Genomic DNA, 20,349 nt, shown 5'->3' with positions numbered 1-20,349 from the left:
CCTATTTAAACGAAACAGAATTCGCTAAATACAGAAGCTGAGGTTGGTGTTGTCGTAACAATACCTGAAGAGTTGTTTCTTACTCCGAAAAACTCTTGGAAGGTTGAAGGGAGTGTCAAATAAATACATTAGAACAAACAGTTCTTCGGCTTTCTATCCGCAGAGGTCAAATACGAATAATGCGTATATGACTTGACCCATGCGTTAGCAAAATGACGCAAAGATAAACTACGTAAGTATTGTAGTAATTTGAACATAGAATTCTCTACTACATCTTTCCTCGACGAGGAGAGAGAGAAAGAAAGGAAAACGACTGTCCACGTTCTAATGAATGAGACTTTTTAAAAGAACTCCTGACTCTTTGCCAAGACTCTTTGCCAAGAAAAAGGGAGTAATATTCGAATAGAGATCATCAAGAGAGAACCGAGGATCGAAAAGGACCGTTCAATGTTCTTATGATATTGGACATAAGACTTCTTGGATCTAGTCTACAAGTCTTTTTCTTACTCCCCGGATGAGCCTCTGAAAATGAATGAGAGCTCTTCCGAAATTTGTTATGAGTTTATATCCGCTTAAACGATAAAAACGTTAAAATCTATGTCAATGAGAACTACCCCATTTATGAGGGGTCCCCCACTTAAATGACAAAACGTTTAGTATCTTGACAATGGGAAAACGTCCTTACTTGACAAAACTATTAGCACTTTGCTAATAGGGGAAAAACCCTTTAACATGACCGAAAGTCACCCAGGAATCCGAGTATATAATCTTCCCGATTCTCAGAGAAATCGATGAAGAGGAAAGAGGGATCGAAGAAAAAATTCGGGTATGTCTCTCCGCTAACTCCGAATCCTTTTTAAAAATTTCTGTAAAGGAATGTCCGTGGGAGAGTCCTGAAAAAAAACCTCTTGACGGAGCGTTTATAAAGCGTCAAGCGTCCTAAGAAACGTCCTGAACAGCAAATAAGACGCCTTCTACAAGTCTTTCTCTCGCAAAGCGTCCTGCCGAGCTTTCCACCGAAGCGTCCTGGCGAATGTCCACAAAAGAGTCCTGCGACATCCTCGAGCGTTCCTCAAAAAGGTCCTGGAAAGCGCTCCTGCTGAGCGTCCTCAAAAAACGTCCTGTCTGCCTAGCTACGAGCCTGTCTGAGCAGAGAACACCAAGTCTTCTGAACGACGTTTTCAGAGAGGAACTCGTTGGAGGCGCCCTGATGCATGCAAGGGCCCGCCAAGAGGCGTCCTGGCGAGCGACCTTGCCAACATCTCAATGTTATGACGAACCGCGTTTTGCGTATGACGTTAAATATTTTCAAGGGACGTCCTCATGCGAGTCTCCATGGAGAGCCGCACGCTGCTCCTGAAGTGTGTGTAACACTAAAGGAAGACGTATGGCTTTCGTTCAAGACGGGCCTTAAAGACCTTCATACCTTCTTACAAAGACAGTGGCCGCCTCGCGACAACTTGCTCTTAGTAATGCAAAAGAACATCTCCAGAAACGCACTCAGCAAAGGAACGCCGAGCGTCCGAAAGACACCCTCGCAAGGTGCTTGCCGAGCGTCCTGGAGAATGTCTCTACTTATAGGACGTCGAGCACCTCCAAAAGCTTCCTCACGTCTAAATTGCCCTTCTTATGCCGAACCAGAGACATAAGTTGTTGACTGTGCAAAAGCAGCTTTGCCTTGCCGGACGTCAAACTTATCAGCTTGCTTTTTCGAAGTAAACGCGAACGTTAACATAACGTATACGGAGCGCCATGAGGAGAGGAGACGAATACTGAGTTGCTCCTCCAAAAGGTGGAATCTAGAATGTCCTTGATTACCAAATTCTTTTGGAATGCTAGCGAGGTTGAAACAGCTCTAACTTCATGAGCGTTCACTCGCAGGAGGCTCAAATCACTCTTCTGGCAAGATGAATGAGCCTCCTTAATATGTCCCTTAGGAAAAGAGCCAGTGCATTCTTCGAAAAAGGTAAATGTGGTCTCTTCCTGAGCACCATACAATTACCCGAAGGACCTCTTACTTCCTGTTCGTTTATGTAAATAAAAATTCGAGAGCCCTGACAGGGCACAGGACTCTTTCATCCTCTCGTGACGAGAGAGAGGACGTGAAGCGTCCTCTTCTTTAAAGCTTCTTTAGGGGGCGCGAGTCCTTCCGAGAGCTCCAACCCCTGTGTGGGGAGGACGCCTCGGAGGACGAGAAACAATCCTTCAAGATTCGTGCACGTGCTCGATCTTCGGCAGCCTGGGAAGCGACAACAGACCTGCCGAAAGAAGCCAGATCAGCATGAAAAACCCGAACCCGTAACTCCTTCGGCTTTATTTTGACATGCCCTCTCCCTGGTTTCCTGGGAGTCCGACAGAGGTCTAGGCCTAGAGGCGTTATGGGGCCGATCTGACGTTTCCCTCCCCCTGACGAGAGAGAGGACGTGAAGCGTCCTCTTCTCTGCTTCTTAAGAGGGCGCGAGTCCTTCCGAGAGCTCCAACCCTTGCGCGGGGAGGACGCCTCGAGGACGAGAAGCAATCCTTCAAGATTCGTGCACGCGCACGATCTTTAGCAGCCTGGGAAGCGTCAACAGGTCCTGCCGAAGGGACGCCAGATCGGTGGGGAGCCCCCGTAACCTCTCTTGCGGCTTTCGACATGCCCTCTCCCTGAGTCCTGGGAGTCCGACAGAGGTCCAGGCCTAGAGGCATTATGGGGCCGATCTGACGCCCCCTCCACAACACAAGGGGCACTACACTTCACAACACTGATTGGAGAGCGAGCACTTTAGTCTAAGATTACTTGATGTAATCCTCTAGCAGACACTTCTTCTAGGCCCGTAAGCCATACCACAGGGTTAGGCAAAAATAAAATCTACAGGAGGTTAGAAGGTTCATTTGATTTCTAACTATTCTGTTTTTACTGTGGAGGAAAACTCCTGATTCTAACACGCTCTAAAAAGCGTACATGAATCCTCCTTCTTCCGTAATCAGTCACACATTACACTAATTACATTGAACTTATGCAAAGAAAACATGTAAACATCATATATACTAAGCGAGTGTCTACCGAAAGTTCCGGTAGCCTCACCTTACCCCATGCAGACAACAAAGTCTGAAACTAGGCTAACTAGCTTCAGACATCAAATGCAATGAAAAAATTTACGATAGCGTATGCCTAGCCACAAATCCAAGTCAATAATCGAAAGAATAATTAGGATACTTAAGCGGCTAATGAAGTTTCAAAATCCTAGGCGGAGGTCTGTAAACAGTTGTTTACCGACGGCGACAGAAAAAAATATGAATAGAAAATGGGAATAGTTCCTGATATCCGCCTCCCAGCGGCGGGAATGGTACTACCACCTGGCCGCCCACTGCGTGTGCCGCGAATTTTGAAATTCTGTCGGACTTCGGAGAATACAGCTATATATATATCTGTCAGGTAAGTTTCATGAACAAACAGTATTTTCATGGAAAAAATATCATCACTGGCATACCATATTATCTGGATTAATAGAGCCAAGGGCCTTGTCGGATGATGACAAAATCTGAATAATGGCATGTATAAAAATCTACAAGTCAATGCCACATAACCATAAACACTATATATTATATATATATCTATATATATATATATATATATATATCATATATATTATATGAGAATAGGTCGCGTCCACAATAGCAGGGGTTGACTGTATATACTATTTTATATGATTAAAATAAACTTGTTTCATCGAGCAGAGCTGCAAAATAAATTATGCTAAGTCATCCTGCATAGTTCAAAAAAAATAAACCAGAATGGAATGCATTCTGCATATCTGAGTACAGCAGGTACTAAACACTTCAAAATGTTTTGGCTAGGAGTTAGGGAAAAATATTTGTAAACAGAACAAATGAATTTTCATGAGGAAAAGTACAAAAATACATGTTAAAGATATTTATAACAAAGTAATACAAAAATATTTATAACAAAGTACATAAAACAAAAACAATCTTAAGACAATTTTTTACCAGATTCTGTATTTTGGTCAAAAGCAGGCTTTGGATGAAAAGTGGTTGTTGAAACACCATCTCCAAGATGTCTCTCTAAGTGATGTGTGAGTTCCTGGATACCACCCACATGAGTACTGCAAATTGCACACTGAAGGGGTCTGTACATATAGTACAAGAGATGATCATGTAGTGCAACCACAGAAATAAAGTCATGTCGACAGCACAGCGGACACCCAATGGAACCCATCTTTCAAATCTACCTGAAAATTAAAATCCTACTATAAGTAAATGATGTCTGTCTAAATTTGATTCAAGACTCCATCTAAACATCACTGCAATATGCAAGATGGCTTCAGCTTCCAAGTTTAATTTGAGACGACTTAGCAAAGCTTACTGCCATATGAACATGGTTCAAAATAATTACAATATGTCCTTCGTAGTCAGGGGGGTTAGGGACCACAACTACCCGTGTTAAACGAAAATCTGTGTTAAGATGGTATCCCTGTCTATGAATGCTTGTACATAACTGGCTATCTAAATAGTTCAGACACCCATGACCCACCTCTATACAGGCTTCTAACTGTCTATTTCAATGGTTCAAACACCAAATATACCTTAAACTATCATTGTAAAATCCTTTAATATAATTTTAAAGTCATTCTTACAACATTAACCTTAAAAATATATGGCTTTAAACAGTGGTTCTCAACCTTTTTATTATCACACCCTAAAAGGTGGTCCTTCCCTCCACAGCCTTCCTTGCAATCTACGTATAAGTACAATTTCTTCTCAGATTTAAAGGAAAATTTAAAAAAAAGAGAAGAGGTGTTTTTATTCCTTATGGGAATGAATTAATGAGATACTTGACAATGGTTCTTAATTACTGGATCGCGTTCACTTACTGTACTCACCATCAGTCCAAACTTCTGGTCGATCCTGTTCTCTAGGCTGACAAAGTGGTTGGGTTCCAAGGAGCAAGATCCAGGCGAGGGAGAAGCGGAAGGACTTGGCAAACATAAGACATTAGAAATGGGAGAGGTAATAACAGGTATATCTGTACTCATCTACTTTGGATTCTAGTTACTAGCTAAACCTTTATTCTTGGCTCTAGCAACTGCCTTCCTCTTCCTATCACTTTCTAGTTTACTCCGATGAGACGTTAAATTCTTCCAAGCTTTCTCATCCCAGCCCCCACATTCCATACAAGTACATGTTATTAACTGAGCAATCCTGTTCTCTGCAAGAAGCATAAATGGTATGAGGATCATAAGATGCCTTAATTAATTTGGTATTGCAGCCTTTTCTGCAATACCGAAGACTAGTCAAACTAGAGTCCGTCAATCAAGAATTAAACACCAAAATGAAACACAAAAGATTGCCAAGATCTTTGAGCAAAGCTCTAACAAACCAAGCAACATGGTGAACCTAATTCAGAACAACCAATCTACTAATTACTAATCGGCAATTCTCACTGAGAGAAAAGCCAGTTGTAATACCAAAGTAACTAAAAATAACTATTTAGACTGAATAAGATAACCACAACAAATTCACTCAAGAATTCAATATCAAAAGGCCATAAGCCCAAATACTTCACCGAATCGGGAAGCAACAAGGTCGAGATCCAAAACAAGCTGCATTCCTAGCTCTAGGACGGCAGAAACAAATGAGCTCTTTTCAAGAAGTTGTTGTTCTCCTTCCCACAAAGTGGGAGCCTAGTCAATACTCGACAGAAGAAGACAAGTACTACAGCGAATTTTGAAATCTAAGCTGACGTTGAAGTAAGAACTACAGCGATGTAATTACTGGGTAAGTTACTCTAACAAAAATATAATTTATAGAGCATCTTAAAAAGTGAGTAAAATCATGCTATTAAAATACACTTTTGTGAGGTGTTTTAACTTGTAATCCCGCATGAATAAAATGATGTACTACATACCTTTATATTTGCATGATTCAAAGCAAAAAGCAACTAGTTTAGTAATTTTTTTATTTTTCCAATTTTTCTAAGGTTCCAGAGCCAAATTAGTTATGTACAAATCATGGTTCAAAGTCTAATAACTTCCATATTGATAATATGATATTGTAATGATACAATAAGTTTGTCATACTTACCTGGCAGATATAATATAGCTGTATTTTTCCGAATCCGACAGAAATTTAAACACTTACGACACACGCAGTGGGAGTCAGGTGGTTAGTACCCATTCCCGCCGCTGGGAGGCGGGTATCAGGAATCATTCCCATTTTCTATTCATAATTTTTTATTTCCACTGTCTCCTGAGGGGAGGTGGGTGGGTACTTGATTATATATATCTTGCAGGTAAGTATGAACAAACTTAATTGTATCATTACAATATAATTTTGTTCATGAAACTTACCTGTCAGATATATATATAGCTGAATCCCACCTTTGGTGGTGGGAGTAGACAGAAATGACAATTTGTCTAAAATTGCATTTTTTCCTAACTATACAAACCTGAGGTCCTTTTACAATAGGAAGGTACTAGCGGCAGCTGGATAGGTCGTAAGCTTTCGAACAAGGGGTTCGGTAGTTAACTGCTTGTCCGACAGGCGCGCTGCAGCGCGACTGGGAGGTAAACAAATCACTTTTGCTTTTGGCCCAAGCAAAAACTGCAGAGTGAGGGGTGGCATGAGGTGGGGCTATGTGTAAAAGGACCTCAGGTTTGTATAGTTAGGAAAACTGCAAGTTTTAGACAAATTGTCATTTGTTCCGACACGGCATACAAACCTTCGGTCCTTTTACAATAGGAAGACTCACTTCTTGGTGGGTGGAATCTGAGTCTTTTGTGAACAGACTGGTGTTCGCCCAACCTTGGAAGCCTCCCTGGTCGTAAGAGCGAGGGAGGGATCCAAGCCTCTGTCCGATTGATCGGGTGTGCACCGCAGGATCAATGGTCAGACCTCTGGACGAGTACTAAGAGAGAGGCAAGCGTACTCTTCGTACCAGCAATGTAAGAACTTGTTCCTGTACAGGAGCAAAGTTAAAGTCATGGTTTTGACTCTTGTAGGCATCCATCCACTTCCCCCCCTTGTAGAAGGAAGTGGTGGATATTCTGCTCCCATCCCTCGTGAAAGGGATAGGATGGGGCTCTGTCATATAGCTCACCGGCATCTCGTCCTTATCCAGCAGGGTGATGACCGTATCCCTCTACCCACAGTAGAGGGGAAGAAAAAGATAGAAAGAGAAGCCAGTCACTTTCTCATCACTATCTATTCATACAGTCACACCAGGACTCGATGCTGTTCAGCCTGCTAGGGTCTGGGTTAGCTAGATGACGTGTTGAGCAGCCACCACGGGTCCTAAGGAAACCGATCCAAGGACCTATGGGCAATATCCAAGAGGTATAAGGAAGTTGCCGGTGGTCTGGTTGTACCAGACCCCTGCCTTCCATACCTGCGCCACGGAGAAGTTCTTACGAAACGCCAACGAGGGGCCAATACTTCTAACTTCGTGAGTTCTCGGACGGGACGTACGGATGTCGTCACTACCATCAGCCTCATACGCCCTCCTGAAGACCTCACGCAGCCAGGACGAAAGAGTGTTCTTGATACTTCTTTCTTGTTGACCCCGTTGCTAACGAAGAGGCGTCGACACTCAGGTCCGAGGTGTCGAGTTCTCTTCAGATAGCGCCGTAGCGTCCTCCCAGGACAAAGCAGCATCTCATCCACATCATTATCTGCCTGACGCTCCCGTACTCTCTTCGCCGATGCCAGGTCCAGCAAGACGAGGGTCATTCGAGTTCCCTGGGTTGGCAAGACCTTTGGAAGCTGCTACTAAGCAAGGAGATCTCGAACGAGTTCGAGATGTCCAATCCCGTCAGTTTCAGGAGGAGCGACAAGGCGGCTCTGTATCCTTTGACTGTGGGAACTTAGAGGAGCTTCCTCGGCGAAGAAAAAAACGAGGAAATCCGCTACCTGCTGAAGAGTGGCTCTGAGAGAGATAGGCCCCGTCTACGACACCAACCACCGAAGACGGCCCGACTTCCCCTTGGTACACAGCTGCAGAGGACTGACGGACGTTTCCAGCCATCTCTGTTGCTGCGCTACGAAAAAAGTTCTTCTCGTTCCGCAAGAGAAGGTGGATAACAGCCAGCCGTGAAGACGTAGGGACTGGACTGCTCGGTGGTACCGCTCGACTTGTGGCTGGCCGAGAAGGTTGTGCCAATGGGGAATCTCTCTCGGTTCTCTTGCGAGAAGAGCCAGCAGGTCCGGATACCAAATGGCCTGTGGCCATTTGGAAGCCATCAGGATCATCCTGAGATTCGGGATGAACCAGTGCTCGACTGATCCCCTTTGCGAATCATGCTGAACGGGGAAAGGCATAGGCGAAAGTTGTCCCACGGGTTTTGAAGAGCGTCCTTCTGCAGCTGCCCATGATCCGTCACGCCGAGAAGACACTCTGGAGCTTCCATGATGTGCCGGATGGCGACAGATCCTCGACTGGTCCGCCCCACGGTCGAAGAGCCTTTCCCCGAACTCCTGGTGTAGAGACATTCGGTCCTTATCACCTGATCCCGCCGGCTGAAGCGTTCCGCTACTACATTCCCTTCCTGGAATTAGCGTGCCGACCAGCTCTAGTTTGAGTGTGCCTCGCCCACTCGTGCACCTGCCGAGTCAACTGATACAACGGGAGAGACACTAGGCCCCCCCCCTCCCCCCTGTTTGTTGACGTAAGCCACCACCGTGGTGTTGTCGTACATCAACACCACTGAGTGTCCCATCAAGCGGTCCTGAACTCTTGGAGAGCAAGGAAACGCTGCCTTTAGTTCCAGTACATTGATGTGAAGGTGCTTGTCGTTCTCGTACCACACTCCTGAAGTCCGCAACTCTTCCAGGTGTGTGCCCCCATCCCTCGGTCGATGCGTCTGAGAGCAGCTGCATGTCCGGGGGGAGAGTGCGCGGAGGCACTCCTCTTAAGGGGTTCCTGTCGTCCAGTCACCTGGCTAGGTCCTGCCTCACCTCCTGTGTCAGTGACCATGGAAGGCTTGGGGGATCCGTTGCCTGTGACCACTCTCCCTTTGGTCTCCTGAAGAGACCGCAGGTGAAGACGCCCGTTAGGGGCCTGCTTCCCGAGTGACGACAGGTGTCCGATCACGACTTGCCATTGCTGAGCTACCTGTTCCTGCCGAGACAGGAACTGGTTGGCTGCCTCCCTGAATCTTGCTACCGTGTCGATCAGCATACCCAGGTACTTCATCCTCTGCTTGTGCTCGAGATCGGACTTTTCGAAGTTCAGAACGATCCCCAGATCGCGACAGAACTCGAGCAGTCGATCCCCTGTCCTGTAGCAACTGCGAGCGGTAGCTCGCCAGGACTAACCAATCGTTCGAGATACCCATCAGACATATCCCGTGCGAATGGCCCCAAGCAGACACCAGAGTGAACACTTGCGTGAACACCTGTGGGGCGGTTGAGAGACCGAAGCAACGTGGCCTGAGCTGGTACACCGTCCCGTCGAGGATGAAGCGGAGGTACTTTCCGAAGGACTGATGAATGGGTATTTGTAGCTACGCATCCTTCAAGTCCACTGAAAGCATGAATCGTTCTCCCTGATAGAGTCGAGCACTGAGCGTGCCGTCTCCATCGTGAACCGGGTCTGGCGAACCAACCGGTTCGGGGGAGAGAGATCTATCACTGGGCGCCAGCCTGTCGTAGACTTTTCCACCAGGAAGAGTCGGCTGTAAAGCCCGGTGACTGATCCGTACCGATTTCTACAGTTCTCTTGCTCAGCATGGTCTTGATCTCCTGTCTCAATGCTACGTCCTTCGATGCCCACCCCCCCCTGGAACGTACGCCTGCTGATGGACCGGGTCCCCAATGGCTGGCCATGCACCCCCCCACTTCCGGCAGCAGGTGAGGGGGAATGCCGTCCTTCCACTGTGAACGTCGTCTGGTTGGGGCTGATCGAGACCTGACAGAGAGAGCCGTACCGCTCCGACTCATTCCAGTCCTCGTCGAGGTCGAAACCTCGGGAAGGACGGACCGAAGGAAAGGTATATAAATACGATGTCCGAAGACACGTAGAACGCCTCTGTCAGCAGTAAGGAGGTGAAGGAGCTTGTTCGCCGTCCAGAACCGAGAGAGCCTTCTTGTCCGGAGACGAGAGACTACCTAGCTCAACCCAGTCGGCAAGCTCGATCGCGGCAGACCCACCGTCGATTTGGATTCCCTCTCGGGCCCCAAAACGACTCGAGCCGAGACGTGGCTCTGCTGGTGGGAGCGGCGATCCTTCCCCGAGGTCATTGTGCTGACGAATCAGCGCCGTAACCTCGGCAAAGTTCCTCTGGATCTCGGAAGTCACAGCATCTTGCAGAGTGGGACCGTTAAGCCCTTCGAACAAGAGCATATTCCACCGTAGAACCTTCCTCCTAAGAAGGGGGAACAGCGACAGCCCTCTCGGTCTTCCCCATCACTTGCGCATACGTCCTGGCCGTCCAAGAACCGTGCCTGGCACGTAGGGCGTCCGTGGTGGGATCATGAGGGGGCGCACACCCCTCACGATCACTCCTCAAAATTACCTCGCTCCTCCCGGTTTGCAACCCGAGGAGGTTGAAAGGTACGGGAGAGGCAGACCTGACGCTCCCTCGTCGCTCTGGCAGAAAACCGCAGGCGTTCTTTGGAGGGCTGCAGGCGATCGTCAACCCCGCGGTGACGATCGAGCTGCAGGCCCTGGTCGAACCGTCTCGCTGTGGAGAACGGCTGGACTGAGCACAGCGGCCCCGATCTCGAGTGTCAGAAGAGCTGGTGCTGGTTGCCGTACCCGATCGCTCTCTATGAAGGAGCGGACGGTCAGAGGCGACCCTGCAGGGCGTCCACTTTCGTCCAGTGAGACCCGGTTGCTTTGTCCTCTGACGGCACGTTCACGTCGCTGGTTTCCAGCCGTGGCTGGCCCAACCGGCGAACGGGGAGGAACCTCTTCCCAGCCTCAGCCCGCGGTCGGTTCGTGGGACCCGTGCCACTTCCCCCGAGGTAGCCAGCGTGGTTCACAGCCGCGAGAGTGAAGAGCTTGGACTGGTGGGAGAGTCGCCAATGAGCAGGTCTGTCACCATCTTCCTTCCCCGCCCCGGCCGTGATAACCTTGACGCTGAGGCGGAACTCAAAAAGAAGGTATGGTCCCTTCCTGGCCTGCACGGATCACCAATATAGGCGACCGATAACATCGGAACCATCCCCGTCCAACTCGAACGGAGGCCCGAGACGGAACCCTAGATGCAGTGGCAGAACCAACTGACACCAGGCCGAGGAAAGTAACCAGGTGTTAGCCGTTACCACCACCCCTCGGGTCCCCCGTAGTCTTCTTCCTTTCGCGGAAGAAAGAGACCGGGCCCCGCTCCCGGAGGAGCAGGAGGACCCAATCGGAAGGAACCCTCCCTCCCGTCCCAACCCGAGGTGAGTACGGGTCCCGAGAAGCCTCCCGAGGAACGCTTCTTAGAGGGAGGAGGCTCGGACCCTTTCTTCTTCCTCGGCTGTAAAGCCTTAGAAGTCGAAGGGGAAGAGGCGGCGGCCGACGACGATGAAGAAGATGAAGACGACGACCACGACACCTTCCTCCTCTTCTTCGTCAGCTTCCTCAGGACAGACGTAAGATCTGCTATCCAGGGCGGAGCCAGGGGCTGCTGTAGCCGAAGCCACAGGGCCCGGACGCACCTGTACAGACAGACCAAAGTCTGGGGTAGTACCTACCACGAAATGGACGACATCAGCAGGTATGGGCATCTCAGGTAACAGCAGGCACGGCCAGCAACGTCAGTCGTAGGGAACAGCCAGCGCAGCAACGGTCAGGGAAACAGCCAGCGCAGCAACGGCAGGGACAGCCAGCCTCAGCAACTGCCATGGACAGTCCAGCCCAGAATCGGCAGATAGCGGCAGGCGAGCACCGGAAACAACCAGGTAAGTTGGTAGCAGCAGCCAGCGACATCCTGTACCCGCGGCAGGTCCAGGGGGCGAGTTTCTACTCAGGGGCGGAAGTGTGGGTCGCTGCAGCGCGGCAACCACGAGCGGCGGCGGCACGCCCCCCTCTCGTACGGCGAACGGCACTTCCACAGCGGCTGTAGCAAGACTGTTACACGTGAGGCGAGTACACCAGGTGAGGAGGGACGTCGTCACCTGGTTGCGTGAGTCACCACGTCCCATGGGTTGACCCGCAGGAAGTAGGCCCAGACATAGAACCGCAGCCCCTGGAAACAAACCAGCACGCTCTTGCAATTGGGAAGGAACGCCCATACCCTTCACCAAGTGGTCCAACCCTCGTGGCAGTAGCAACACCTGCGGAAATAATAGTAGTAGCGATTAATGGGGGGGAAATCCCCTCGTGCGGGGGTTTGATCCCTCCCGAACGAGTGGAAGGACCCCTAATACAATTGTACATCGGGCACCGAGCGCCCACTCCCCCCCCCGCGCTCGACGAGGATCGGGCGAGGAGAAGAACGCCGATAACCCTCCCCCCCCCCCCCCCCCCCAAGGGGAAGAGCCATCTGTGGGAACTGAGCGGGGGGGGTCTCGTTCCCACCCCCGCACAGTACATTGTACATCGGCACCGAGCGCCCTCCCCCGCGCTCGACGGATCGGGCGAGGAGAAGAACGCCGATAACCTCCCCCCCCCCCAAGGGGAAGAGCCATCTGTGGGAACTGAGCGGGGGGGGTCTCGTTCCCCACCCCCGCACAGTACCCATGTACCCAACAACAAAATAAGAGCCCTAGAGCAAATCGTGCCATCGGCACGAATACAAGGCATAAGGATCAATTCCCTGACTGAGCTTGAACTTGAACCAAATAATATTGATGCAATCAATAATAAGGAAACAAAATGAAAATGCATCTTGCAAAACGATTCACTTCACAATGAATAAGGGCTCGGATCGAGCGCATTTGCGCCCTCGGTACCGAGCGCAAGGGTGAAAGGTTTCATTCCTTACCTTTATGGATCAAGGTTTCTGGAAACCTTGATCCATAATGAATTGATGCAATCAACAAATATATGAAAATGAAAAGACTACTGCGCTTGCGATTTCACTTCATACAAAATAAAAAGGGGAAGGATCAATTCCCGTGAATAGCGGAACATTGATCCCAGTCAACAATGCAATCTCAATAAAAAAATGAAAATGAAAAAGAACTGCACTTGCGATTTCACTTCATTCAAAATAAAAAGGGGGAGGAGTCAATCTCCGGCAAGCTCGGAAACTGATCCAAAATGAGTATTGCTACAATAAAAAATAATATATGAAAATGAAAAAGAATACTGTACTTGCGATTCCACTTTCATACTGAATAAGTTTCCGTGCCGAGCGCATTCGTTCGGCAACGGGCATACAGGTCAAAAAAATATAAATGAAAAGAGCACTTACTTACGATTTTCATCTACACATTCCAACCCAATATACGCTCGGAGCGAGCGCTCCCGCCCATCGGCACCGAGCATACACAATACGAGGAATCATTCTGGGAAAAGTGAACTCCCGCAATTACGCTCTTCAGTCCCGGCACTCGGGTAATCGGAGGGAGGGCGTTGTGAACCAAGATCCTTTAATTCACAATTGAATTCAATGAAATGATTGTACGTTACAATTCAGTTTCACTAGATACATAGTAAAAAGAAAAACACAATGCATGCGAAAGCACAACGACGATGAAGCGGGCTAGAGAGCGATGAATACACGTCCACACGCCAGCAGGCCGAAAGCAAAAGTGATTGTTTACCTCCCAGTCGCGCGCGGCGCGCCTGTCGGACAAGCAGTTAACTACCGAACCCCTTGTTCGAAAGCTTACGACCTATCCAGCTGCCGCTAGTACCTTCCTATTGTAAAAGGACCGAAGGTTTGTATGCCGTGTCGGAACAATAGAAGATTTTAGGAAACATATATATGGCAGATAATTGATATCTTGATTCCTTACCTGTTAGCATAGCTGACTTCGTGGTTACTGCCGCGTAAGTCTGCTTGTGCTACTAGAGTTTGCCAGCGAGGTAGAGACCTATATAGCTGGTGCACTCCAGATGATCTGTCAACAGGGGCGAGACCACGACGTGACTAGACCATTGACCATACAAATGAGTGCAACGAAGTAAAAACCCAAACCACCTGGCGTAGCCTACCAAAAGTATCCCACATAGACTAAGCTAATGGAAGGGAGATCCGCCGCAGGCGGTCAACCCCACAACCATAACACAAGTTAAAAACTCCCCTAAACCATTAAAGGATAGGATGATCGCTACCTCCTGCCCCCAAACAGTGTCTGCAGCGACGTATGGTCCGAGCGAGTAACAATTTTCGTATGTTGCTTTCACCTCCCGCAGGTAGTGTGAAGCGAACACCGAATTGCTTCGCCAATAAGTGGCGCCCAAAATGTCTTTGATTGCCATATTTTTGTGAAAAGCCACCGAAGTAGCAATAGCCCTCAACTCGTGGGCTTTCACTTTCAGAAGCTCCATGTCACTTTTCACTACACTTTTCATGGGCTTCCTTAACCGTACTCCTTAAGAAGAACGCCAGTGCATTCTTCGACATCGGAAGATCTGGTTTTTTCCACCAGATGCAACCACAAGTTCTCCGAAGAACCTCTGCATGCTCTGGTTCTCTGCAAATAAAAACTTGAGAGCCCTGACGGACACAGGACTCTCTCAGCTTCAGTCCCACTAGCTCCGACAACCCCTTGATCTCGAACGTTCTCGGCCAAGGGTTGGAAGGGTTCTCGTTCTTTGCTAAGAACGTAGGACTTAAGGAACAAACTGCACTATGATCCTTGAGGCCCCAATATGCTTGCTTATGACTTGAATTTCGCTAACCCTCTTCGCCGTCGCCAGAGCGGTTAGGAAAATGGTCTTCTTAGTAAGATTCCTAAGCGAGGCTAAATGGAGCGGTTCAAATTGACTCGACATGAGAAACTTCAGTACCACGTCTAGTTCCACGATGGTACTTTAGGTTGGAGAACTTCACAGTCTCAAATGATCTAATGAGATCATGAATGTCTCTATCATTCGCTAAGTCGAGTCCCCTCGTATGTCTGAAGACCACAGAAAGCACGCTTCTGTAGCCTTTAATCGTGGGAACGGCTAGTTTCGCGGCTTTCCTAAGGTGAAGAAGGAAATCTGCTATTTGGCTCACGAGGTTGAGGGTGGAGGAAATGCCCTTCCTTCTGCACCAACTTCTAAAGACAGCCCACTTTGATTGGTAAACTGCGATTGAGGAGGGCCTCCTTGCGGTGGCAATCGCCGTTGCCACAGGTCTTGAAAAAACCCCTCGCTCTGGCCAACTTCTTGATAGTCTGAACGCAGTCAGACTCAGAGCGGGGAGGTTTTTGTGGTACCTCTCGAAGTGGGGCTGTCTGAGTAGATCTTTCCTTAGGGGCAGAGTCCCTCGGAAAGTCTACTAGGAAGGACATCACCTCCGTGAACCAGTCGCATAGGGGCCGGGCTGCCAAAGGGGGCGATGAGGGTCATTCTCGCTCCTTCTGATGCAGCGAACTTCCTCATTACTTCCCCGAGGATTTTGAATGGGTAAAAGCGTAAATGTCTAGTCCCGACCAATTCCACAGTAGGGCGTCTACTGCCACTGCTCCCGGGTCCAGAACTGGGGAGCAATACAGCGGAAGTCTCTTCGTTCGGGAAGTTGCGAAAACGTCCACATGAGGACGTCCCCACAGCTTCCATAGCGCCTGGCATACTTCCTGATGAAGGGTCCATTCCGTCGGCAGAAGCTGTCCTTGCCGACTGAGAAGGTCCGCTCGCACATTTTCCACGCCTGACACAAACCTTGTCAGAATCGTGGACGTTTTGCGACTTCGCCCAAATCAGGATATTCCTCGCGATGACGAACAGAGAATGAGAGTGAGTTCCCCCTGTTTCCTGAGGTATGCCAAGGCTGTGGTGTTGTCCGAGTTTATTTGAACCACTTTGCTGGAGACCTTCCTCCTCGAAGAACCTTAGAGCGAGGTAAACCGCTGAGAGTTCTTTTAGGTTGATGTGCCAGGACACCTGTTCCCCTCTCCAGGTGCCTGACACTTCTCTCCCTCCCAGTGTTGCTCCCCAACCCGTGGAGGACGCGTCGGAGAACAACACTAGGTCGGGGTTCCGAAGCTTTGAGCGAAAGTCCTTCCGCAAGCTTCTTTGGATCCAACCACCATTTGAGGTGCTTTTTCACTTCTTCCGTCAAAAACAAGACCTCTTCTAGATCCTGTTTGTCGTGGATCCAATTGCATTGAGAGGAGAACTGAAGTGGTCGGAGGGTGCAACCTTCCCAGAGAAACAAACTTCTCCAGTGAGGAAATGGTCCCCAGCAGACTCATCCATTCCCTCACCGAGCATGTTTCCTTCCCTAGAAAGGCCGACACTTTGTCCAGGCATTGAAGTTGTCGCCCCTGGGACGGAAAAAGCCCGAAAAGCCACTGAGTCCATCTGAATCCCCAGATAGACTAAGGATTGAGAAGGAGTCAGATGCGACTTCTCGAGATTCACCAGAAGTCCCAGGACTTCGCTAACGACAGAGTAGTGTGAAGGTCCTTCAGACACCTGTCTTGCGATGAGGCTCGAATAAGCCAGTCGTCTAGGTAGAGAGAGATCCTTATTTCCGCAAGATGGAGGCACCTCGCAACGTTCTTCATAAGAACGGTGAACACCATCGGCGCCGTGCTGAGCACCGAAGCAGAGTGCCCTGAAGTTGGAAAATCTTCCCTTTCAGGACAAACCGCAGGTATTTCCTTGATCGGGGATGGATGGGGACGTGAAAGTATGCGTCCTGAAGGTCTAACGAGACCATCCAATCCCCCGGTCTTAAAGCTGCAAGCACGGATTCAGAGTGTCTCCATCTTGAACTTCTGCTTGGTAACGAAGCGATTTAGACTGCTGACATCCAGAACGGGGCGCCACCCCCCTGACTGCTTCGGCACTAGGAACAGACGGTTGTAAAACCCCGGTAGAACTCCGGTCGAAGACCTGTTCCACTGCCTGCTTCTCGATCATTTGATCTAGTAGATCGTGAAGCACTTTCTGCTTTTCTCCCTGATACGACGGAGACAAATCCTTTGGTGTCGAAGACAGCGGGGGTAACATCAGGAAAGGAATTCTGTACCCCTTCTTGACGATGTCCAGAGACCAAGCGTCGGCACCTCTCTCTTCCCAAGCTTTCGCGAAATGTAGAAGCCTGGCTCCTACCGGTGTCTGAAGGACTTCCCTCTCACTTCTTGCTCTTGGAAGGAGCGGGAGTCTTGCCTCTGAAAGAGCCTCTTCCTCGAGGGGCCTGGCTTCGAGGAAGAAGCGGATCGAAAGGGCTTCGACTTCTTCAAAGCAGAGGACCCAGAAGACGAAGAAGTAGCAGGCTTCCTAGAAGACTGTGCCAGAAGGTCTTGAGTTGCTTTCTCCTGGAGGACTAGCAGCTATGTCCTTTACCATAGACTGGGGGAAGAGATGTTCTGAGAAAGGAGCGAAAAGAAGATCCGCTTCTTTGCGCTGGTGAGACCGACTTTGCAGTAAAATTGCAAAAAAGTGCTCTTTCTTAAGCAGTCCCGTGCTGAAATGAGCAGCCAATTCCTCAGAACCATCCCTGACGGCCTTGTCCATGCAAGACAATACACTGGACAGCTCCCCCAGACTGATGGAATCAGAACTCCTGGACCTGGCATCCAATACTCCCAGGCACCAAGTCAAGAAAATTAAAGACCTCTAGTGTCCTGAAGAGGCCTTTAAGGTGAAAAGTCTAACTCGCTATGTGTCCACGAGACCTTCGAGGAAGACAAAAAAGATCTTCTGGTGGCGTCTACAATGCTACCAAAGTCTCCTTGAGCTGAGGCTGGAAGCTTGACTCCGACGTTTTCTCGTCTCATACCACATACCAGCTTTGCCACCGAGTCTTGAAGGTGGTAAAAGCGAAAGAGGTCTTGCCCGAAGCTTTTCCTCTTTTCCATCCAATCATGGACCTTTCTAAAAGCTTGCTTCGTAGAAAGCGACTTCTTCATTCTCACAAAGCCCGAGATCTTAGCAGCTTTGGAAGACGAAAACTGAGAGGGAGGAGTACGTGGAGCTTCAGGTTGGAAAGTGTCTGCAAAGACTGACTGAAGTAAACGAGTCAAAACCTTGTAGTCCGTCGAAACTGGAGCCAACTGCTGTTCTTCGTCCACTTCGACGAAAGCGTCACTAACTTCCTCTTCAGACACTGGAGAAGTCGGAGGAAGTAAAGAAGAGTCCCGAGCTTTCTCAAAGAGAAAGAACGGCGAACAGGAAGAGTTCCCACCCGCCTCCGCTTGTGCTTGCGGAAGTGAAAAACTGACGTCCGTAGGCGCGCGTTTGGCGTCCGAAGCCAATCTACTGGCGCCGACAGAAGCGCGCTCAAACGCCGCAGGTGTACACCTGGCGTCCACTTGTGCGCGCTGAGCGTCCACTGGGTGCGTGCCAGAGCGTCCACTGATGCGCGCCGAGCGTGCCACTGGTGCACGCCGAGCGTCCACTAAAACTCGCTGAGCGTCCACTGGCGCTCGCGAAACTTGCACCGAGTCACGTCGGCGTCCACTAAAGCGCGTTTGACTTTCACAGAAGCGCGCTCGGCATCTAAAGAAACTCGCTTCTTATCCACAAGTTTCGTAGCAGCGGAAACAACCGCTTCACGAGAGCGAGAAACTAATTTCTCGCCTCCTCTAGAAAGTTGCTGGGGAGCAGAACGAACTCTAGAGGGAGACTCAAACGGAGAGAGAGACGAGCGAGAGAGAGGGAGAGGGAGAACGCCTCGACCTCTTCACAGGAAGATTGTCATCCTTCTTACGGCGACGTGGAACAGTCTCTCTCGAAGGAAAAACATCTCGAAGTTGCTGCTGAAGAGACTGGAGAATCTTGCTTGTAGGTGAAGCCTCCTTTTCTGGGGAGGGGCTGATCCTGTGAGCAGGAGAGTGGCGAGGGGACGCCTTCTTGCTACCTCCCAGGAACCGCCGCTTCACCGCACCTTAGAGCGACTGCGGCGCTCGAAAGAAACATCTAGGAAGACTCCGCCTCCGAATAATCCTTACGCTTCTTATGCGGAGGAAAAGCAGCAAACGCACTATCGGGCGACGAGGCAAAGTTTTTCCGGAGAACAACTTGGGACGTGAAGCGTCCCGCACGCGAGCCGTCCTTTTCAGCGGACGTGATGCGGTATGAGAGCTCCACCCCTTGCGCGGGGAGGAAGCTTCAGAAGAAGAAAAAGCACTCCTTGAGAAGACGTGCACGCGCACGCTCCTTGGCAGTCTGGGTATGTTCGTCAGAAGCTGCCGAAGGCACGCCAGATCGGTGGGGGGGTTCCTCGTAACCCTCCTTCAACTTTCGACATGCTCTCTCCCCGTAATCTGGGAGTCAAGCAGAGGTCTAGGTCTAGAGGCGGAATGAGGCCGATCTGACGCACCCTCCACTACACAAGGGGCACTTTCACTGCACTTCTCTTCACTTTTGCTCTCCAGAGCTAACACTTTTGATTCTAAGTTACGAATCGACTCAAGAATTAGCGATAATGTATTACCTTCTACCGACACTGTCTCAGGGGCCGGAGGCAACACTACAGGGGTAGGAGCATAATCTACAGAAGGAGGGTTAGCAGGAGAATAAATTTAAATCTTGCCTACCTGAAAACACTCCTGGGGAAGGACCTCCTTAACCTATCTCGCTCAAGTTTCTTAAGATAGGTTTCATACGCCTTCCATTCCGACTCTGTTAGTCTTTCAACTCCTTACAACGACTTTCAAACGTACATTCATTCCCCCTGCAAACTTTACAAACAGAATGTGGGTCTACTGAAGCTTTCAGTAGCCTACCTCTACATTCAGACATGGAACAAAATCTAGCGCTAGCAGAACTAGACCCTGACATCTTGATCAAAGAAAAATCAATACCAAATTCAAATCAAACCAAAGTCAACGTGTGCCAAGCCACCGATCCAATTCAGATACCAAAGAAAAAAACCAAAAGGGATACTCAAGTAGCTAGTAAGTTTCCAAAATCTGGACGGAGGTGCTGCAAACAGGTGTTTCCAGCACCGGCGACAGAAAAATGATATTGTTAGGATACAATAAAGTTTTGTACATACTTACCTGGCAGATATATACTTAGCTTAGGTCTCTGACGTCACGACAGAAAATTCAAAACTCGCGGCACACGCTACAGGTAGAGTCAGGTGATCTACCTTACCCGCCGCTGGGAGGCGGGTGTAAGAACCAGTCCCCCTTTCCTGTCAGGTTATTTTCTTCCACCTGTCTCCTGAGGGGAGGTCTGGGCGGGCCATCAATCGTATATATCTGCCAGGTAAGTATGTACAAAACTTTATTGTTATACTAACAATATCATTTTTGTACATGAACTTCCCTGCCAGATATATACTTAGCTGATTGACACCCTTGGTGGAGGGA

The 20,349-nt window shown here is 49.2% G+C and overlaps 1 protein-coding gene across 1 annotated transcript in view; it reads right to left on the bottom strand.

The window, feature by feature from the left end:
• LOC135214693 (zinc finger protein 16-like) overlaps positions 1–20,349 on the bottom strand; it is a 34,404-nt gene that overhangs the window by 6,613 nt on the left and 7,442 nt on the right. Inside the window, exon 2 of the mRNA XM_064249025.1 lies at positions 3,991–4,232. Coding sequence (XP_064105095.1) covers positions 3,991–4,219 — 229 coding nt within the window. The 5' untranslated portion in view covers positions 4,220–4,232. The remainder of the gene's footprint in view (positions 1–3,990; positions 4,233–20,349) is intronic.

This window comes from Macrobrachium nipponense, chromosome 46, assembly GCF_015104395.2.
Source record: "Macrobrachium nipponense isolate FS-2020 chromosome 46, ASM1510439v2, whole genome shotgun sequence".
Taxonomy (NCBI): Eukaryota; Metazoa; Arthropoda; class Malacostraca; order Decapoda; family Palaemonidae; genus Macrobrachium; species Macrobrachium nipponense.
This window is presented reverse-complemented; position numbering and strand designations above follow the sequence as displayed.